Raw genomic sequence first — 20,669 nt, 5'->3', positions numbered from 1 at the left:
CCCACCATGGGCATCTGCTCCCCACCCCTACCTCCTAGACTTTGGGTTGGGAGCATTTCACAGTCACCTCACCGAGTCAATCACAGCTTCCTCAGCCCCACCCCAGGCACTGACCTAAGGCCACAGCTGAGCTGGCTGCACCTTGCCTTGGGCCCCCACAGCCTCTTCCTTCCCTCACCCCAATGGGTGGTCCCACGTGCCACCATTCCTGTGGGCACTCCTCAGGGATGTCATCAGTCTGGACCATTCCATTTAGCTGTGCCTGGCTTCTGGCCAGCAACTTCAGCACAAATGGCTGGCCTTCCAGCTACCTTCCTGAGGGCAAAGCTAGAGGGAGGAAGGAAAGATGGAAGGAAGAGCCAGGCCCCTGCCCAGGTTACTAACCCAAATCTTGCAGCACTCCCAGGGAGAAGGCTGCAAGTGCCCTCTTGGGCCAGGTGGCTGGCCTTTTGGCTCTCTGACCCCTCTGTCAGCTGTCCTGCGGAATGAGCAAGGCTGTGGGATGAGGTGAGTACAGCTGGGCTGGCTTTGAGTTTATACACAGAGAGGCTGTGCTGTGAGGAGGGGCCAGAGGCAAATGTCTTCCTTCCTGGGGGGTGCCTGCTCCCGGTGTCCTGCTGACTGCCCAGCAGCCCCTCACAGTGAGGGATCCCACCCAGACACCACTATCATTCCAAGCCGAGTTGTGGGACTTCTCCTATGTGATATGCCCCCAGCATATCCTGGTGTCCTCACCTGCGCACCATGACCACCGTCCAACGGGCCAGAATCATCAGTCAGGCACACCCAGGAGCAGCACGTCTTAGCTTTCTGCCTAGAGCAGAGAACATTCCACCCCCACCTACCTACCCCACTGCCCTTCCCTATGGAGGAAGCTAGGAGGTTCTGCAGTCACCTCCCTACCAGAGAAGCAAGGGGAGGGGGCTTCAGTGAGGTTGTGGTTCCTGGAGGGCCTATAAGGCCATAAGTGAACTGGAAAAGAGTGCAGAGGGGCACAGTTGGGCAACAAGGTTCTGGGGTCTTATCTCTGGCAGCTGCCAGCTCTCATTCAGGAACCTGCAGTTCTGGGAATATATATAGTGGAATGGAGAGTAGGCAGAAAGGGAGAAGTCCATCTCATACACCACCAGTTCCAGTGACAAAAAGGGCTCTGGGAAGGAGAGGCTGGTGGGCTGCAGGCTTAGGGCAAATGGCCTTTTACTGAGGGGTGTGTGAGAGACTGCACATGTCCCCGTGGAGGTGGTGCCCGGGCTCCATTAATCCCCACTCCCTTCCCACCCCCTCTTTTGGACATACTGGGTCCTAGGACCTTTCCCATAAGCTCCTTACTGCCTAGCACTAAGCCAAGAGTGTCAGCAGAGGGGATAGGATGGGGTTGGGTCCAAGGGCCAGGCATCACCGGCCTGAGGATCCTGCTGCAGCCTGCAGACCTCTCCCTTCCCAGCACCCTGCCTTTGGCCAGTCTCAGTCCTCCTGCCCACCCTTGGGGGCCTGGAGGCCTGGGCCAGCTGCAGCGCCCAGTGCAAGGTGCAGAAGGAGACAGCCGTGGCCTTGATCTGTCAGCTGCATCTTGTGAGTCTGGATTTGCTCCCTGGCTACTGACAGGGTTGTCGTCAGCCTAGAGGACAGGAACTTCAGGGACACGGTGGGAGACAAGGCCTGAAGCTGGCCCCTCTTAGCAGGGGCATCTGAGGCCAGGGAGGGGCAAGAAGCTCCTGGTGCTTTGAAGGCAGGGCCTGAGTCTTGCCTGCATCTGGAGTTGTGCCTGGCACTCGGCAGAGACTCCAGGCATGTTTGCTGACCAACCCAAATGACCCTGGCAGCCCCACAGCACAGCTGGCTGGATCTGCTCCTGGCATGGAGGTAAAGAGTCAGTCTAGTTCCCAAGAGCTTTGGTTATTGGTCTGGCTTCCAAATTGGGTGTGTTCCACGAAGGAACTGGGGCTCCTGTGGTCTAGGAGAGCAGCTGCCCCTTCTGTCCCTCACTAAGAGGTGAGCTTTAGATCTTAACACTTTAGCAAGCAGAGGCTGCAGCAGGTCAGGTAGCTCTTGGGGAGAGGGTGGTGCCTGAGAGAACAGGCTCAGAGTCAGACAGACCCAGGTTCAAGGCCCAGGTCTCCCACTCAAATGAGTTCCTTAACGCATCTGTGCTTCTTTTCCTCATCTGTAAAATGGGAATCAAGACTACCTACCCAATAGGCTTGCAAGGATTTAATGAAATAATCTGTGCAAAGTCTGGTGACTTTAAAAATATTTGACAGCAGAAGTCAAGGGCACTGACCAATCAGAACAGACAACCAGTACTGCCCTATGGGCTGTGTATCAGCCCTGATATGCTTACCACCAGCTCGATATTAGTATTATCAATATTACAGACGCTGTTATCATTAATATTACAGAAGGGCAGGGGGGCCCAAATCAGGAGATAGGTTAACCTTCTGGGAACAACAACAAAAAGAACCTCCAGAATGGGTGAGAGGTTGGGCCATCTGCTGAGAGCAAACATTTTCAGAGACTGTGTCTGTAGATATTAGCTTGGGAAATGTGGACCCAAGTCTCATCAGGGAACCAGGCTATGATTGTAATGGAGAAGCCAGAGCTGCATGGAGCGTACAAACCTTCAACACGTGAAGAAAGACTGAGTCTAGCAGGGAGGGCCCAAGGGCTAAGAACTGGGCACAGAGATAGACACGGATTCTGGAAGAGAAGAGGCACCTCTGGAGTGCCTGTCCTCAGTGGTGGGCCAGATCTCACTGTGGCCTGAATAAATGTGCCTTGGCAACCTCTAGGCCTGCCTAGGCCACCGGGCACTTGGCTGGCATGGGTGGTATTCCCACCACTGGATAGTATGTCACTGTCATGGATATTACTGGGAAATCTATCACAACACCTTGGTCCTGTGTGATAGTTGGCTCTGGCTGTACTGATACAAGTTTTTCAGCCAGCAGAGCAGAGGACAGACCTTGGGTTGCAGTGTCCCCATTAAGATGCCACCTCCCCCCCAATCCTGTGACATCTAGCCAGGAAATGAGAGGGAGGGTCAAAGGTTAGTCAGACTTCCTTCTGAACAAATTTCATGTAACATGTCAGATGGGGTTCAAAAACTGAGAGTAAACACTTCTGCCAAATAAAATCAATGTTTCAGAGTCCATCTTGAGCAAACGGGAGCACATTCCCTTAGATCAAATCCTGGTCCTCCAAGAACAACTGAAGCAATACAAATGAGGAAAATCAGTCAAATGGATGTGTTTTCAATCAAAATGAAAATAAAAAACAAGGATGTGGGCTTCCCAGTGGTCAGGATTCCTCCTCTCTCTTCTTACTCAGAAAGCTCTTTCCTCCTTTGTCAGAGTGTTTATCTCGGTCAGAGGGGCCAGATTGTGACTACCTCCTGAGCAGAGTGTGAGAGCTGAGGCTCGTATCTGGCCAGTTGCACACAGGAGGGTCCAACAATGTCTGCTGAATTAATGGGTGACTGATAATAATAGCAAACATTTATTCTGTGCTTACTAAGTACCAGGTGCTGGGCTGGGCACTCGATGAAGATTACCTCATTCAGTTCCCTCTATAATAGTCTGTTGGAGAGGAATTACTCGCCCCATTTGACAGATGAGAAACTGAGGTTCAGAGAGGTCGAGTCATCTGCCTGAGATCACACAATAGTAAGGGCAGAGATTTGGGCTCAGGACTGTCGGACGTCAAAGCTGAGGTGGGTAAAGGATTTGTAGAGAAGGGGTTGCTTTGCTCAATGCTGCCTGGACAGTCTGGTGCTTCTTGGGAGGCATGGTTTGTCAGTTTAATTCTATTTCAGCCGGCTCCTAGGGCCACTCATTGTTTTGTCTTGTTTTGTTTTGCCTATGCCAAAAAATGCTTTACTGAGGAGTACTAGAAAGGAGCAGGCCATCAGATGAAATTTGGAATTGCATTTATTCCCAATGGTTGTTTTAAACAGCTTTATTGAGATATACTACACATACCACACAATTCACTCATTCAAAGTATAGAATTCAATGGTTTTAGTATATTCACAGACATGTGCAACCGTCACCACAGTTTTAGAACATTTTCCTCACCATAAAGAGAACTCAGGACTCTCAGCTACCTTAAACTCAGGACTTTCCTATTCTTGAATTTCCCTCAGCCCTATGCAACCACTAATCTACCTTCTATCTCTATAGATTTGCCTATTCTGGACATTTCGTATAGACAGAATCATACAATTTGTGGTCTTTTGTGACTGGCTTCCTTCATTTACCATAATGTTTTGAAAGCTCATCCATGTTATAGCATGAATCAGTACTTCATTCTTTTTTTGGGGGGGGGAGGAAGATCAGCCCTGAGCTAACATCCATGCCAATCCTCCTCTTTTTTTTTTTTTTTTTTTGCTGAGGAAGACTGGCCCTGAGCTAACATCTATTGCCAATCCTCCTCCTTTTTTCCCCCTTTTTCTCCCCAAAGCCCCAGTAGATAGTTGTATGTCATAGTTGCACATCCTTCTAGTTGCTGTATGTGGGACGCCACCTTAGCATGGCCGGACAAGCGGTGAGTGCCTGGATCCGAACCCGGGCCGCCAGTAGCGGAGCGCGCACACTTAACTGCTAAGCCACGGGGCCGGCCCAGTACTTCATTCTTTTTATGGCTGAATAAAATTCATGGTATGGATATGCCACATTTTGTTTATCCATTTGCCCTTTAGGTTGTTTCCACCTTTTGGCTAATGTGAAGAGTGCTGCTATGACCATTAATGTACAAGATTTTATGTAGACATATGTTTTCTTTTTTTTTTTTTTTTTTTTTTTTTTTGTGTTTTATTTTTTGTTTATTGCAGTAACATTGGTTTATATAGACATATGTTTTCAATTCTCTTGAGTATATACTTAGGGGTGAAATTGTCGGGTCATATGATAACTTTATGTTTAGCATTTGGTGCAATTGCGTTCAGTTAACTGTTTTTATATTCCCACCAGCAGTGTATGAGGGTTCTGATTTCATCACATCCTCACTCACACTTGTCATTGTCTGTCTTTTTTATTTTAGCCATCCTAGTGGGTGTGAAGTAGTATCTCATTGCAGTTTTGATTTGCATTCCTCTAATGACTAATGATGTTGAGCATCTTTTCACGTGGTTAATGGCCATTTGTTTATCTTCTCTAGGGAAATGTCTGTTCAAATATTTTTCCCACTTTTAAATTGCGTTATTAGTCTTTTTTACTGTTGCATTGTAACAATTCTTTACATATTCTTGATATAAGTCCCTTAAATATATGATTTGCAAATATTTTTTCCCATTCTATGGGTCATCTTTTCACTTTCTTGATGGTGTCCTTTGAGGTACAAAAGTATTTTATTTTGATAAAGTATAATTTATCAATTTTTTTGTCGCTTGTGCTTTTGGTGTCATATCTTAAAAAACTACTGCCTAAGCCAAGGTCATAAAGATTTACTCCTATGTTTATCTCTAGGAGTTTCAGAGCTGCCTTTTGTTCTTTTGTTTTTTTGTTTTTAAAGATTTTATTTATTTATTTTTTTCCCCCAAAGCCCCAGCAGATAGTTGTATGTCATAGCTGCACATCCTTCTAGTTGCTGTATGTGGGACGCGGCCTCAGCATGGCCGGAGAAGCGGTGCGTCGGTGCACGCCCGGGATCCGAACCCGGGCCGCCAGCAGCGGAGCGCATGCACTCAACCGCTAAGCCACCGGGCCGGCCCCAGAGCTGCCTTTTGAATGCAGTTCTCCACTCTTTGGGCAAACCCCTGAGCAGACCCCAAGCTACATCCCTGGCCACAACTCTCCACAAAGCCCCCGGCCTAATCTCAGACAGGCTGCTTACATTTCAGCATTTCTGCTCCAAAGTTTCATGTAGGATGGGCAGCTGCGGACAGGCGTCCAGGCAAGGGCTGAGACCAGCTTGAAGGTTTAGGATGAAGGCTGTGAGAGAGGAGGTGGCAAGTGTCAGACTCCGAGCATGAGGCCATGCCTCTGGGACCAAGGCTCCACGCTGAGGAAGGCCCTGCTGGGGCCAACAGCCCAACCTACCTTGGCAGCTGTGATAGGTCCTTCCAGGAGGGGCTGGGCCCACTGCTGTCCATTGCCCCCTCCTTCAGGTCTCCATTGCTAGGAATTGTGGCAGCAGGTTCACCCTAGGAAAGGAGCCTGTAGAAAGCAACTCCCTGGTCACCACCAAACTTGGCTTTCTTATGGCTATTTACACTGAGTGCCAGGCCACCCTCTTAGAGACCCATGATCAGGGGCTGGTGATCTCGCACAGATACAGGACTCTTGGACCTAGGGGATCCCTTTGGGAAACTCAGGTCTGTTAGATGCCAGCTCTATCGGTGGGTGGCTTGGTGGGTGGGTGTGTGCACAGAGAGGGCCACCAGGGCCAGGGAAGGGCAGCTCAGACCTCCCAGTCCAGCCAATACCACTCAGGGCCATAACCACTCGAGTGGGCCCCCAGCGGTCTTTCCCGAAGACCGCCGCCTGCCTGGGGTGGGAGCGTCAGGAGAGACTCGAGCTCCGCGCACCCAGCAGGTGGATCGGCACCCGGGTTGCGAGCGAGGCGGGGCCCGCTCGGCGGGGCCCGCTCGGCGGGGCGGGGAGAGGCGCGGCCCGGGGGTGGGGGCGGCGCGTGCAGGAATGCGCACCACCCGCTGCGCGGCCCCGCCCCGAGCATCCCGCGCCGACGGGGCTGCGTCGGATCGAGCTGCAGGGCGAGAGTTATGGCCGCTGCGAGACAGCCGCAGGCCGAGGAGCTGCTGGCCGAGGCCCGGAGAGCCTTCCGGGAGGAGTTCGGGGCAGAGCCCGAGCTGGCCGTGTCGGCGCCAGGCCGCGTCAACCTCATCGGGGAGCACACGGACTACAACCAGGGCCTGGTGCTGCCCATGGTGAGGGGCTGGGCGGGGAGCCCCAAACCTCTCCTGCGACCTGGGCTGCCCCGCCGGAAGGGCGGGCCGTAGGGGCGCGGGGAGGTACCTTCTCCCTGCGTGGCCTGTTGGGCGAGCCGCACCGAACTTGAGCCCCCGCTAAGTTTGGGGGAGCACGTGGGAGAGACCCTGGGATCGAGCATTTCCCACGTTGGAAGGGAGGAGGCCGGGAATCCGCTAGGAAGTAGGCTGGGAGAGGGGTGTACCGACGCCACTTCGCTCCAGCCCGCCCTCTGGACTGCTGATCCTGCCGTCAACCTGGGAACCACCTCAAAATGTGGGCCCCCCCGTAGCATGCGGAAGGGGTCCCTTTGGGCTCTGGGCTCCATGGGGTTATCGCAGATGGGGGGAACTAGACCTAAGCCTCCCGGCCCAGTCTGCTCAATTTACAGAGGCGGAAACTGAGGCCCAGAGAGGGCTAGTGATCTGCTCAAGGTCTCACAGCTGTTCCTTGGTAGGGCTGTGACTAGCGTCAGGCCTCGCAGCTTCAGCCTGGGGCTCTTTCGACCCCACTGTGCAGCTTGGCAAGTGAGTGAGTACAGTGCACCTGAGGCCACCCCAAAATGGGAAGGCATTAGATGGAGTTCCTCTGATCCTGTTTTCTTTTTGAGCTCTCTATCCCCTTTGCCCCACAGCTGGGAGCCTATGCTCAGGGCAGAGTCCAGGTCTGCATTCCAGCTGCACTGGTTCCACTGCCCCTGAAGACCAGGAGGCAGGGCCCAAGCCGCCAGGGCCCCCTCAGCACTCAGGCTCTTCACTAAGACATTCCCCATTCACTGCATGTTGAGCCTGAAGGTCACCTCCCTGTCTGTCCAAGGCCCCTCATCCTTCAGAACCTTAGTATTGGAGGTGCCTCATGCATCCATCAGCAGGCAGAAGCCTTGCATATTCCTTGTCTCTCCTGCCAGGCACTGGAGCTTGTGACTGTGCTGGTAGGCAGCCCCCGGGCGGATGGGCTTGTCTCCCTCCTCACCACCTCTGAGGACGCCGATGAGCCCCGGCGGCTGCAGTTTCCACTGCCCACAGCCCAGCGGTCGCTGGAGCCTGGGACCCCCCGCTGGGCCAACTATGTCAAGGGAGTGATTCAGCACTACCCAGGTATGGGGCCCAGGTCTGGGTCAAGTTCATGCTGGTCCCAGGAGTGCCACCTGTCAGCCACAAAGCTCATTAGCTCATCCAATCCATTGTGGGGTAGGCTTGCAGAGAAGAGCATGATGAGGAAAGAGTAGTACAGATGAGGAGACTGATGCCTTGAGAGGTTCCAGAACTTGCCGTGGGTTGTCTATTTCATGATTGAAGGAGCCAGGACTCAAACCCTAGCCTTTGGCCTCCAGAGCCCTAGGAAGACTGTGTCCCAGGAACCCCAGGGTAGGGGGATGGAGGGCAGTGGGCCTCTTGGCCCCGCAGGTTGGTGGCCTCTAACAATTGAGACACATCCCTGGAAGCAGCTGCCAGGCATTTGCCTCCCTTCATACCAAAATATATGCCCTTCCTGTGCCGATCCTGCCAGATGAACCATCTCACCATCACTCATTCTTTCTCCTCCAGCTGCCCCCCTCCCTGGCTTCAGTGCGGTGGTGGTCAGCTCAGTGCCTCTGGGGGGTGGGCTGTCCAGCTCGGCATCCCTGGAAGTAGCCACGTACACCTTCCTGCAGCAGCTCTGCCCAGGTACCTCCTAGACCCCAGCCCCAAACCCAGCCCTCCTTCCCTGAAGTCTCCTTCTAGTCAGGGCTTTTTCTCCTACTGTGGCTTTGGGAGGGACGTGAGGAATCTCCCTGGAGTGTCATTGGAGCTACCGATGCTCTCAACCACCCACCCCTTGTGGCCCCTCCTGGGCCCCAGCCTCCCCACCTCACCCTGTGCCACAGACTCGGGGGCAATAGCTGCCCGGGCCCAGGTGTGTCAGCGGGCCGAGCACAGCTTCGCAGGGGTGCCCTGTGGCATCATGGACCAGCTCATCGCACTGCTGGGGCAGAAGGGCCACGCGCTGCTCATTGACTGCAGGTCAGGGGCTCCCCTTGTACCCTCCCACCTCATAATCAGGAACTTCTGGGTGGAGCTTGCCCACTGCCTTGCCTGGCAAGCAGACACGTGGCCTTGCCATCTCCTCACTCCAACTCCATCCCAGGTCCCTGGAGACAAGCCTGGTGCCGCTGTCAGACCCCAAGCTGGCCGTGCTCATCACCAACTCCAATGTCCGCCACTCACTAGGCTCCAGCGAGTACCCCCTGCGGCGGCGCCAGTGTGAGGAAGTGGCCCGGGCACTGGGCAAGGAGAGCCTTCGGGAGGTGCAGCTGGAGGAGCTGGAGGGTGAGAGCGGGCTGGGTGCGCTCTGTCCTGGATATGGCTGGGCACCCTACGGGGGCTGCCAGACCCTCGACGTGGCCTTGACCCTGCTGAACACTCCCTCATCTCCAGGCCTCTGCCCATTCCCCCTAACACTGCTAACCTGGGGCTCCAAACTCAGTAGGGCTGCTTGAAATCTCAATATTGTTTTTTGTAATATGAGAATTACGTTTCCCCTGTGGAAAATGTAGAAAAGTACAAAAAAGAAAACAATAAGCTATAAGGCCTCTACCCAGAGATAGTCACCATTAGTAATTTAGCATATTTCCTTCTAGCATTTTTCTACATCTATATTTTCAAAGTTGAGTATATGCAATATTGTCTCTTGCCCATTTTTTTTTCCTTAACATTATCTCAGAACCGTTTCCTATGCCATGAAAGGCCCATCATCAACATGGCTTTTTTGTTTTTTTTCTTGAAGAAGATCAGCCGTGAGCTAACATCTGTGCCAATCTTCCTCTATTTTTTATATGTGGGTCGCCTCCACAGTGTGGCTGACGAGTGGTGTAGGTCCATGCCCAGGATTTGAACCTGTGAACCAGGACTGCCCAAGTGGAACGTGCTGAACTTAACCACTCTGCCACGGGGCCAGTTCCAACATGGCTTTTTAAAGCTACATAATATGTATTTCAGCATACAGGTGCACCATAACTTACCTAACCATTTTCTGAGACTCATACCTAACACTGTGATGAGTATATTTATATATATGTCTTTCTCTGCATTCTCTTATTATTTTCTTAGGATTAAATTCTTATGAGTAGGGGCTGGCCCCGTGGCTTAGCAGTTAAGTGCATGCGCTCTGCTACTGGCGGCCCGGGTTCGGATCCCGGGTGCGCACCGACACACCGCTTCTCCAGCCATGCTGAGGCTGCGTCCCACATACAGCAACTAGAAGGATGTGCAACTATGATATACAACTACCTACTGGGGCTTTGGGGGGGAAAAAAAAAGGAGGAGGATTGGCAATAGATGTTAGCTCAGAGCCGGTCTTCCTCAGCAAAACGGGGAGGATTAGCATGGATGTTAGCTCAGGGCTGATCTTCCTCACACACACACACAAAAAAATTGTTATGAGTAAGACTACAGGGTCCAAAGATACAGGTATTTTTAAGGTTCCTATACACATGGCCAGGAAGTTAGTCTATTTAATAGTTTGAAGGTCATATAAATATTAACTCATTTAATTCTCTCACAACTGTGTAGAGCAGATACCATTATTCTCATTTTTTCTGATGGAGAATCTACAGTAAGTGACAGTGCTGAGACTTGAATCAGGCAGATTAGCTCCACAGCCCACATGCTGAACCATGGGCCCATGCTGCTGGTGCTGGGGGTTGCGCCCTCCCTGGCAGTGTAGGTGTGCCCATTTCAGGGATGCTAGCCAACCCCAAGGGACCATCGTGTCCTCCTTGGGGAACTGTCGTGTTCAGACCTGCTCCGCCTGCTCTGTGCAGGTGACCTTGGCTGAGGTTTTCACACTTGAACACTTTGGCCATCCCTCCTCTCCACTGCAGCCCTTCCATACCACTCCTGGGGGTCTCCCTCTACCTCAGAAACAGTGCTCCCCTCTGCCTTCCCCAGAGTCCTCCCCAGCAGCCCCCACCCAGTCTCTCACACCTTCCCTACTTCCTGCCCTTTGCCTGGCTCCTCCCCTTCTGCTTTGAAACACGGTTTTCTTTCCTCCTAAAATGGATTCTCCTTCCCCTGCCAATCTTCTTGGAAAAGTACCTAATGTTCATCACCCCCATTTTCTCATCTCCACTCACTTCTTAATCCTGAGAATCTGCCTGACCCCCTCCCATGCCACCTGCCGTAACGACTTTCCCAGGGTCCCCACATAAACCTGTGGATCGCGCTCCCCTACCCCTCAGTGGCTGGATCTGCTTATTTACAGTCCTTCTGTTTCTCTGCCCCAGCCTGCCCCAGGCTTTGTTCTCAGTGCACACCACCAGCCACCACTGCTCCACTAAGGACTCAGATCGGAGCCCCTTGCTCTCCTGGCTGCAGCCCCCCGTTTCTACCTGGGGTTCTGGAACCTTCACCTGACCCACAATGGAACTCACCATCCTTCCTCCCCCACAGGCTTCTCCTCCTGACTTCCTCCTGTCTCTTATTTCATCTCACCCTTGTCACTCCTGTTTGAAACTTCAGAGTCACCTCTGAGTCCTCACTGTCCCCCCTCCCACTCGCCTCTGACCTCTGTCCCCTCCTTTCCTTCCTCCCTCGATCAGGCCCCTCGTTGGTCTCTGACTACATAACAGCTTCCGGCTGAGCTCCTGGCACCCGCTTCTCCCTGCCTGGACCCTCTGCCCACTGCGCACGGCAATTACTTTTGTCTCCTAGAGCTCAGCTCTGTCCCTCCCCTGCTCCAAAACCTCTGTGGCACACGGAACTAAGCAAAGTCCCCTGCAGCTCTGGGCTGCCATTATTGACTCGGCTTGCTCTCCCCGCCAGCGTGCTGGTCCCCTGGTGTGCCCTGTGCCCTGCCTCCTGATCTTCATCTGGGCTCTTCCCTTCCCAACACTGGAGCGCCAGCCCTTGGAGTCTCCGTTGTTGCTCCAGCATAAACATCAGCAGGATTTCTCTCCTGCTCTATCATGGCCTCCTTTTTTTTTTTTTTTGTGAGGAAGACTGGCCCTGGCCTAACTCCGTGCCCATCTTCCTCCACTTTATATGGGACGCCGCCACAGCATGGCTTGATTAGTGGTGCGTCGGTGCATGCTTGTGATCTGAACCCAGGGCCGCCAGCAGTGGAGTGTGCGCACTTAACCGCTATGCCACAGGCCAGCCCCTATCGTGGCCTCTTTTTTTTTTGTGTGAGGAAGACCAGCCCTGAGCTAACATCCAATGCCAATCCTCCTCTTTTTTGCTGAGGAAGATTGGCCCTGGGCTAACATCCGTGGCCATCTTCCTCTACTTTATATGGGACGCTGCCACAGCATGGCTTAATGAGCGGTGCGTCGGTGCGCACCCGGGATCGAACTGGCGGACCCCGGAGCCGCCGCTGCAGGGGAGTGCGCGCACTTAACCCCTTACACCACCTGGCCGGCCCCTATCATGGCCTGTTGAAGGCAGCATTGTGTCCCACTCACCTTGGAAGCACCAAAAGTCTGGGGTTTAAACTGCTGTTTACTGAGCACCCACTGTGTGCCAGGCGCCCTGCTGGGAGCTCTCCCTGTGTTAGTTCGTTCAGTCCTCACTGCGCCCATTTTATAGTCAGGAGGGGAGGCTCTGAAAGCTTAGTTACCAACCCCAGGTTCTACCTACAGCTTCCACGGAACAAGTTGGAGGCTTCCCTCCTCCCCTCTCCTCCTCCTCCCCGCCCAGGGCCACCACCCTGGAGCCTTGGTTCCCCCTCCCCCACATCTGCAGGGGCCCAGAGGCACTGGGTGGCAGGTCTGCTGACTCCCTTAACTCTCCAGCTGGCAGAGAACTGGTGAGCAAGGAGGGCTACCGGCGGGCACGGCACGTCGTGGGTGAGATCCGGCGCACAGCCCAGGCAGCGGCGGCCCTGAACCGCGGGGACTACAGAGCCTTCGGCCGCCTCATGGTAGAGAGTCATCACTCACTCAGGTGAGGCCCCTTGGGCGCCTGGCACCTCCCAGGTACAGGGTGTCCCCAGGGTTGGGTGGGGCCAGTCCCAGGCCCGCCTCCTCGCCTCCTCCTATATCCTCTCTGCAGGGATGACTACGAGGTGAGCTGTCCGGAGCTAGACCAACTGGTGGAGGCTGCGCTATCTGCACCGGGGGTTTATGGCAGCCGCATGACAGGTGGTGGCTTTGGTGGCTGCACAGTGACCCTGCTGGAGGCCTCTGCCGCTCCCCGAGTGATGCAGCATGTACAGGTGGGCAAGCGCCAGAGCCTGGGGTGGGGAGAAGTGGGTTCCCGGGGCCCTGCCACGCTGAGACCCCACCCACCTCTCCCACAGGAGCAGTACAGTGGTACTGCCACCTTCTACCTCTCCCAGGCGGCCGACGGTGCCAAGGTGCTGCACTTGTGAGGCGCTCCCCTGGGACAGCACACAGTGCACAGGACCTGCCAGGGGCAAGTCACAAAGCTCCATGCTTCTGGTGCCTGCCCTCTGCATTGAGGTACTCAATAAACTTGTGTCTCCGACCACAATACCTGTGTGCCTCTGGAGGTGGGGTGGGTGTGCTTGGGCCTCAGAGAAGGGTGGGTGTCAGAACCGCTCCCCTGCTCTGGGCAGGCCCCAGGAGAATGGACAGGGCAGAGCCAAGTGGTAGCAAATCTTGTATTAAGTGCAGAACAAAGCTGGGTCCTTGTCATGCTGCTCCCAGCTCTTTGGTTACAAATGGGCTTGGGCCCAGGGGGTAGGGGATTGCTAGAAGGGCCTTCTGGGACCTCTGCCCCCTTCATGCCTCTGAGGACACTGGCCCGTACTCTGTGGCCAGAGGCGTTGGCCCTGAGGTCAGCATGCGGGTGGGCTGCGCCGCCAGGGGTCCCAGGATGGAGTAGCTGAGGCAGCGCCAGGGAGGGGAGGCAGGGAGGGGGCCCAGGTTCCAGGACACTGCTAGGTGGCGGTGGGGGGCTCAGGTCTGGAAGAACTGTTGGTCCACTTGGGTGTTGAGTGTTCCACTGGTGGTCAGCGTCCGGCTCACAAACTCCTGGGTCACATGCCGAGTGAGGGAGCCACCAGCTTCCAAATGCTGGGAGCCCAGGGTCAGTCCGTCTGCAGGGGGAAGAGGCACTGAAGGACCCTGCCTGGGTCCCTACCTCTCTTCCTCTGTTAGCTCTGTGCGCCCCCAGGAGAGCCAGGAGCTCCCGCCCACCAACTCACCCAGCAGGAAGGGTTCAATGGTGCTGGTGTGGGTGGTAGTGATACTGCTGTACTCGCCTGGCAGTGGGTGCTGGAAGAGCCCGGAGTGGCTCCCCAGCTGTGGGAAGGGGCCTGGAGTGGGCAGATGGGCCAGTCAGAGGATGGTGCCCGGAGAAGGTGTGGCCAGAGAAGGTGGGGTTAGAAGGGGCGAGGCGCCCTACCTCCATCCTGGGACTCGATGGTGATGATACCCTCACGCTCTGGCCCGAAGCCTTGGGTGGTCTTGGCCTGCACCTTGAACTTGTAGGGCACATTCTCGCTGAGGCCTGGCACAGTCAGCCGGCTCTCAGGGCTGTCGCCATCCACCAGGAACGTGGTAGCTGGCTCTGGACAGGGAAGACGCCTTTACTTTAGCCCCTGTGGCTCCCTCTCCACTCCTCCCCTGGCCACCCCTGACCCTGGGGAGGACAGCACCTCCTCCGTGGGCCATCTCACAGGTCACCAGGTAGCCAAGGATATCCCCATCGGGCCTGCGTGGCCGCTCCCAGCTCAGCTGCAGTGAGTCTGGGCTCAGGGCAGTGAACACCAGTGGGCCCGGGGCACTGGGCGTGCTTAAAGTGAAGGTGGAGCCTGGGGGCAGCAGAGGAAGAGTGTCAGTGTGTAGGTGAGTGGGAACATGGTGGGGGCAGCCATGGGGGTGGGGGAGGCAACTCACCTGGCAGGGGGCAGAGTGGGCTCTGGGGGTGCACCTGTGACTCAATGGTGATGACACCCTCGCGCTCTGGGCCCCAGCCTTCCTGGCTCTGGGCCCGCACGCGGAACACGTAGGAGTGGTTGGGCAGAAGGTCTTCCACCACCACGGAGGTCTGGCTGGGGTTGGGGATGTTGAGTCGATGCAGCTCACCTGGGGTAGGGGAGGGGGCAAACAGCGGAGCAGCGTTATTCCCACTCCTGGCCTGATCCCACCCCTTCCCCAGGCTGCCACCAAGACCTGGTCATCAACCACCCAGCACTAGCTGTGGTTTGGGTACAGGTTTGGGGTCAGCCTAGTATAGTATGGTTGGTGGTTCAGGTTACACAGTCTACAAGGGATGAGTGGAGCCTGAAATCCCACCTATGTTCTGGCTGTTTATGGGCCCAGGTCATGCTGCTGTGAGTGTGTCTGCCAGAGAAGATAAGTGCCACTTCCCAGTTCCCACAAAGCCATCTCATAGGGTAGCAGAGACCCTAGGTGCTCTCACCAGGTGCTTCGTAGGCCAATGAGGCCTTGTTAGTCAAAACCTAGCCGAGGGAATGACCTGGAGAGGCCCAGGTTGATGGATGAGACCTCAGAAGAGAGGAGGCAATGAAGGGCAGTGAGGGCATGGAAGTGAGAGCCCCTCTCAGGCTGGTTGGGGGGGGGGCATTAGTGGTCAAGGGACTTGGGTGGATTCTTGACACAGCTGGGTGCCCCTGTCTATCGTGGGGCCAGGCCTTGCAAGGCTGCGTGCCCACAGCCCGATAGCAGCCGTGCCTCACCGCCATTCAGCAGCTGGTACTCCACGCTGTAGCCCTGCAGCGCCTGCTCACACTGTGGTTCCTGCCAGCTCACTTTCAGAGATGTGGGTCCCAGGGCTGAGAACACCAGGCGGGTGGGTGTGTTGGGCACACCAGCAGCCAAGCGGGAGCCTGGAGACAGGAGGCCACAGTCAGCATGTGTCAGGGGTCCCTGGGCAAGAGTTCTAGTTCTACCCCCTGACCTCCCTCAGCTGTCATGTCTACACTGTCCACTGGCCAGGCAGTTGCTCACCCTGCAGCACCCTGTCCAGGCCACCCAGCACCTCCTGCATGTCCTCAGAGTGGGTATGGGCCCTGCCTGTGCCGAGAGAGGGCGAGCACCATAAGCCTGCCAGCCCCCCACCACTCCTCAGCTGGCCTGGCCCCTCTCCTGCCCCAATCCCAGCCCGACACCCCTGGAAAGGCAGAGGCTGTGTTAGGCATCAGCACTGATGTGGATGGAATGGAGGGTGAGGCGGTGGGCATGGGCAGTGGCTGCAATGGGCAGATGGATGACAGATGGAGCAGGACAGCTGTGGAGACACAGGATGGCCACCCCTGTACTACCTGGGCCCCAAGAGGGCGCTGCTGGCCGCCCAGCCAGGATTATAGAGTCTTGTGAGTCCCCGGAATGGGGGAACCCCTTCATCTGAGCCCGACTCCGGGACCCCAGGGCCCAGGACAGCGGAAGCCTGCTCCTCCCGTCTTCCCAGATGGGAGGGAGGCCTAGGGCAGGACAAAACAAGAGTGAGGGGGCAGGAAGTGTGTGTGTGTGTGTTGGAGGATGGGCAGTGGGGGACAGCAGGCCAGCAGCCGGAGCCTCCAGGAGCTAGAAGAGAGGAAGGGTTAACGGGTGAGGCAGGGCTGGCGGCAGCACTCACTGTGGGAGGAGAGGGAGGTGAGGGTGGAGTAGTCCCTGGGCAGCGTGGCCGAGTGTGAGTGTTCTGTGCGGGTCAGAGAGTGGTAGTCCCGCGTGAGGGTGGAGGACGTGCTCAGCACGCGGTGGGGCAGGTGTGGGCTCAGGTGGGTGCCGTAGGTGGCGTTGGCTGCGGTCATCCTGTGTAGGGAGTTGGCGCTGCCAGGGAAGGCATAGTCCATCCGCCCATTCACCAGGTGCTCTGCAGGGGGAGAGCAGGGTCACTTGGCCAGGCCTGCACCAGACCTGGAGCCCCATGGGGCAGGCTGCGGCTCTGGGAATCCCAGGATTACCTACCCTCTGGGGGACCTTGGCATAAATACAACCAGCTTCCCTAGGCCCACCAGGGACAGAGGCCCAATGTCCTTGAAGGAATCAAGGAGCCACACAGACTTATGCAGCTCATCTCGTCTGGCCTGGTCAGATACTACTATGGACGATCTGAGCACAGTTGACCCCAGCTGGGAGACTTACTGCCCCTGCAGTCAGCCCCACGGTGGGGAGTGACCAAATGCCTGCCCTCCTGTTTCTTGAGGCCTCTGAGAGGTCTCCTTGGATAGCAGGGCCTGCTCCCTGGATACAACAGACTTCTGAGGTTGGATGCTCTGGTGGCAGGCCTGCTTTGGGGAGAGACCAAACGCCTGCCCTGGGGGTCCCTTGGCTCTGGGGGTCTGCCTCCGCGCAGCTGCACGTCCCCTGACTGGGCAGGGGTCCTTAACCGGCAGCCCGGCCGCAGCTGGCTCAGGCTGGGGCCCTGAGACAGCGACTGAATGAGCCTCGGTGAGTGCGGGGTCAGGGTGCGCCGGGCAGGGCCCGTCACCTCCGGGGGGCCCGGGCGTGGCGCCGCGGGCCAGGCCGCCGCCCTCCCCGCCTGCGCCCCCCGCGCCCCCGTCGGCGCCGTCATCTGGGGGCCCGCGGGGCGGCTCGGCGGCGTCGGAGGAGCGCCCGCTGCTGGCCGACAGGCGCGGGATGAGCTCCGGGGGCAGCCGCCACGTGACGCGCCGCAGGTCCAGCTCCTCCCCCAGCAGGGGCTCGAACTTCCAGCCGCCGCCTTGGGAACAACGAAGGGCCGCGTTGGCACCGCCGGCGGGCGCGGGCGGCTGCGGAGGGGCCCGGCGGGGCAGATGCGGGTGGCGCCGCGACGGGAGCCTGTCTTCGGGCTCTGGGGTCCAGCTCTGTGTGTGTGTGGGGGGGGGGGGCGGTGCGCTACGGGGACTGGGAACACGGGGACAGGTGAGTCCCTCAGCCCGCGCGGCAGAAGAGCCCTCTGGATGCGCGAGTGCAGCCTGGGCCCCAGCTGGTGAGGAAAGACCAAGCCCAGCCAGGAGACCAGGAGTAGTCCTGGCTCTGTCACCAGCTCTGAGGTCTCCCTGCTCTTTGCCTCAGTTTCGCGTCTGTATTATGGAGACAGTATTCTCTCCCCTGCCTACCTCCCACGGACAGTTCCAGAAGCCACAGTGCTTCACAGGTGGTGTAGCTGGGATACCTGATTCAAACCAGCTGCTCTTTACCTCAGACCCTCAAAACCCTCAAGACCCTTGGGCTTGGGTTCCTTAAGCCCAAGTTCAGCCCAGTGGGGGCAGGTGCCAGGGGGGCTCTGGCATAGGCAAGGATGGAAGAAAATACAAATGACAAAAGTGCCCTGGAGGATTTTCACTCATGGCATTGTGTGATTGGCATCCCATTTTACAGATCAGAAAACTGAGGCACAGATAGGGTAAGCAATTCATCTGCATTCCCACAGTGGGGCCAGAGCTAAAACTGAGTAGCCAGGAGTCCCAGCTGAGGGCTCTTTGCACCACATTGTGCAGGTAATCAAGGAGGGAGGAGGAACGGGGCCAGTGGCAGAGAGAGACTGCCTTGTGGACCCTAGCCAGGTGGCTGCTCTGGGACTCCTGGGCCATGCCGGCCTCCTCCCACATAGCCCTGTCCCCAGGGGACAGCCCAAGTGTCCTGACTCTATGGCAAGGCTGGTGAGCCTTCCAGTCGCAAAGCTGTGTTTCCACGTGGCCCCAACGTGCATGAGCCCATGAGCATCTGCCCCAAGCACGCATCTGTCTGCCTGCCTGCCTTCATACACAGATGTGCACGTGGTCGCATGTGGGCCACGTCAGTTTTGTCCCTTCTGTACCCAGTGCCAGTACGGTGCCTGCTAAACTGTAGTCTCCACAGATATTTGTCTGGGGCTGAGAGGGGACTTCTAGTCTTGACCTCCATGCCCAGTGGTCACTGGCTCCTTTGCCCTCCCTGGACACCAGTGACAGCCCCACTCCCTATGCAGTACCCTGACTTTCCTCTCGGGGATTCAGGCCCACTCACCAGTGTCGTCGGAGACGCTGGGCCTCTGGCTGCCAGCCGGGGAGCGCAGGACATCATCGCTGTACATGAGGAAGCTTTCATAGTCTTCCCCACTCTGGGCATCCACGATGGGGATGTCTGGGATGATGGGGACTGCGGGGGTGGGAGGTGTGAGCCGGGACCCCAGCCTCAGATCCCTGTGTTCCCGTCTGCCGTGCCTCCCCACCCACCACTCACTGGACATGGGCCGCTTGGGCTGGGTGGCCAGGTTGATGATGGCCTCCCGCTCGGGCCCCCAGCCTGCCCCGTTGCGCGCCTTCACCGTGTAGCGGTACGGCTGGGACTCCCGCAGGTTCTCAATGAGCAGCGTCCGCTTCTTGGGGCTGTCCACCAGCACCTTCTTCATGGGCCCGATGGGTCCTGGGGCAGGGAGAGCACTTCAGAGGGGTCATCCAGGTTCCGACCTGGTCCCGGCCCTGCCTCTGACGCAGCAGGACTGTCGCACAGCCCCTGAAGGGTACCCAGGGGGTTCAGGGAACAAGGCAGGGAGCGAGCACTTTTGAACTCCAGCAGCTGCCAAGCCCTGAGAACCTGGGCGTGACTGGTTGAGAGAAGTGTCACCAAGGGGCTCATCGCTAAGTTAAGTGCCAGAGCCAGGACTAGACTCAAGTTGGCCCCACTGTCACGTCTACTGATTGGTAAACGGTCCTGTGTCCAACGTGCCTCTGCATGAGGCTCGCTCCAGAGGTGAGGGCACTCACGTCACCTGTGCCCCACTGTCTACAACCAAACCCCAAAAGCTCTGTTGAGAAAGCAAAGGTGGAGACATGCGAACACCAACCGTGGCTGCCCTGTGGTCACATGGGCTAGGATGGGAGGAGAGAGGCAGGCTCAGGGAAGCTGCACTCAGGAGAGGCTGCAGCTTGTGAGAGCTAAGGGTGTCAGAGTGGAGTGGATGTTATGCAAGAGGGCCGCCGGGGGTCATGCAAGCAGAGAGCAGAGGCCACACAGCTCTCCTCCACTCACACCTAGAGGGTGGACACGCAGCTCTGGTAGAAAGGAGGAAGAGATTGCTCAGCTGCTTTGAGCAAGTTATGGCGCTGAGGCCCAGATATGACGAGATGGGGCCCGCCACATTGGAAGACTTCTGGGAGACCAGAAAATGTCCCAGTTTCCAAAAGTCCAAAGGGGGGTTCTGGAAAATGACACCTGATAAGCTTGATGTCCACCCCCAGCAAATAACTGTGCTCAGAAGAATTTGTTGATGGAGGCCTGTCAGCCCAGGGGAAATCTCTAACTGCTGAGGTGGGGGCTTCCCGTGGCCCACCCCTTACATCTCTTTCAGCTCATGGGAGAAGGGAAGAGGGCGCACACCAAAGTGCTGATGCCCTTGGGCAGGGAGGGCTGCCCGGCACATTCCATGACACAGCTGAGGCCTCAGCAGGCTGAAGCCATGAGCTGAAGCCATCAGGAATGAACTTTCGTTGGATACATGTAACTCCTGGGATTAAAGGCAGGGTCGGAGGAGACTTCCTGACAGAGGTCCGTGGGTGGACTAGGTGTTTAAACTCAGAATAAGCCAAGGACATGATGCAGCTGCTGAGAAGCTTGTGCTTGGTCAGCCTGGCTAATGAAGAGCAACGAGCCTGACGCCCAGAGCAACCCCGCTGCCCTCTGCCCTGCTGGGCCACCCTGGGTTTGCTGAGCCCGACCTACTTTAGGGTCCACGGATCATATGCAGGTGGTGAGCTCCCTAGCCCTGGGACTGACCAAGCAGAGGTGAGGGCTCGAGGAGAAGGTCCCTACACCAGGTGAGAGGTGGGCCCGATTTCCCTCGAACACTTTCATCTCAACAGTTGGCAGGGGTCGCC

The 20,669-nt window shown here is 56.6% G+C and overlaps 2 protein-coding genes across 9 annotated transcripts in view; one reads left to right on the top strand and one right to left on the bottom strand.

Annotated features, from left to right (window-relative positions):
- The first annotated feature begins 6,682 nt into the window (after positions 1-6,682).
- Positions 6,683-13,393, top strand: GALK1 (galactokinase 1). Of its 2 annotated transcripts, XM_087441613.1 has the most exons (8): positions 6,684-6,883; positions 7,831-8,020; positions 8,471-8,590; positions 8,791-8,926; positions 9,051-9,232; positions 12,694-12,844; positions 12,953-13,115; positions 13,200-13,393. In XM_087441613.1, the coding sequence occupies exons 1-8, from the start codon at positions 6,719-6,721 to the stop codon at positions 13,269-13,271; spliced, it is 1,179 nt and encodes a 392-aa protein (XP_087297739.1). In that variant the 5' UTR covers positions 6,684-6,718; the 3' UTR covers positions 13,272-13,393. The 2 variants fall into 2 exon arrangements, with proteins under 2 accessions (XP_087297740.1, XP_087297739.1); XM_087441614.1 differs by lacking the exon at positions 8,791-8,926 and having other exon boundaries at positions 6,683-6,883; positions 9,134-9,232.
- Positions 13,394-13,509: 116 nt separating this feature from the next.
- The window catches only part of ITGB4 (integrin subunit beta 4), a 30,976-nt gene continuing 23,816 nt past the window's right edge, over positions 13,510-20,669 (bottom strand). For 2 of the 7 annotated variants that reach the window (XM_087441608.1, XM_087441607.1), the window contains exons 31-40: positions 19,036-19,218; positions 18,820-18,951; positions 16,466-16,702; positions 15,838-15,903; positions 15,567-15,716; positions 14,764-14,952; positions 14,523-14,678; positions 14,270-14,434; positions 14,070-14,180; positions 13,510-13,961 (exon numbers count right to left, since the gene is read on the bottom strand). In XM_087441608.1, coding sequence (XP_087297734.1) covers positions 13,822-13,961; positions 14,070-14,180; positions 14,270-14,434; positions 14,523-14,678; positions 14,764-14,952; positions 15,567-15,716; positions 15,838-15,903; positions 16,466-16,702; positions 18,820-18,951; positions 19,036-19,218 — 1,529 coding nt within the window. In that variant the 3' untranslated portion in view covers positions 13,510-13,821. Of the gene's footprint in view, positions 13,962-14,069; positions 14,181-14,269; positions 14,435-14,522; positions 14,679-14,763; positions 14,953-15,566; positions 15,717-15,837; positions 15,904-16,151; positions 16,311-16,465; positions 16,703-17,320; positions 17,552-18,819; positions 18,952-19,035; positions 19,219-20,669 lie in introns of all 7 variants that reach the window. The other 5 variants (XM_004432766.3, XM_087441609.1, XM_087441612.1 and 2 more) reach the window with 4 other exon arrangements.

Source organism: Ceratotherium simum, chromosome 16 (genome assembly GCF_057802395.1).
Source record: "Ceratotherium simum simum isolate JZ-2026a chromosome 16, ASM5780239v1, whole genome shotgun sequence".
Lineage (NCBI taxonomy): Eukaryota > Metazoa > Chordata > Mammalia > Perissodactyla > Rhinocerotidae > Ceratotherium > Ceratotherium simum.
The sequence above is the reverse complement of the archived record's forward strand: the minus strand, read 5'-3'. Positions and strand labels throughout refer to the sequence as shown.

Coding starts and splice junctions, on each gene's coding strand:
- GALK1 (XM_087441613.1), top strand. CDS start 6,719: ATGGCCGCTGCGAGACAGCCGCAGGCCGAGGAGCTGCTGGCCGAGGCC. Junction 8,927..9,050: donor GCGCTGCTCATTGACTGCAG/GTCAGGGGCTCC, acceptor ACTCCATCCCAG/GTCCCTGGAGACAAGCCTGG. Junction 13,116..13,199: donor GAGTGATGCAGCATGTACAG/GTGGGCAAGCGC, acceptor CCTCTCCCACAG/GAGCAGTACAGTGGTACTGC.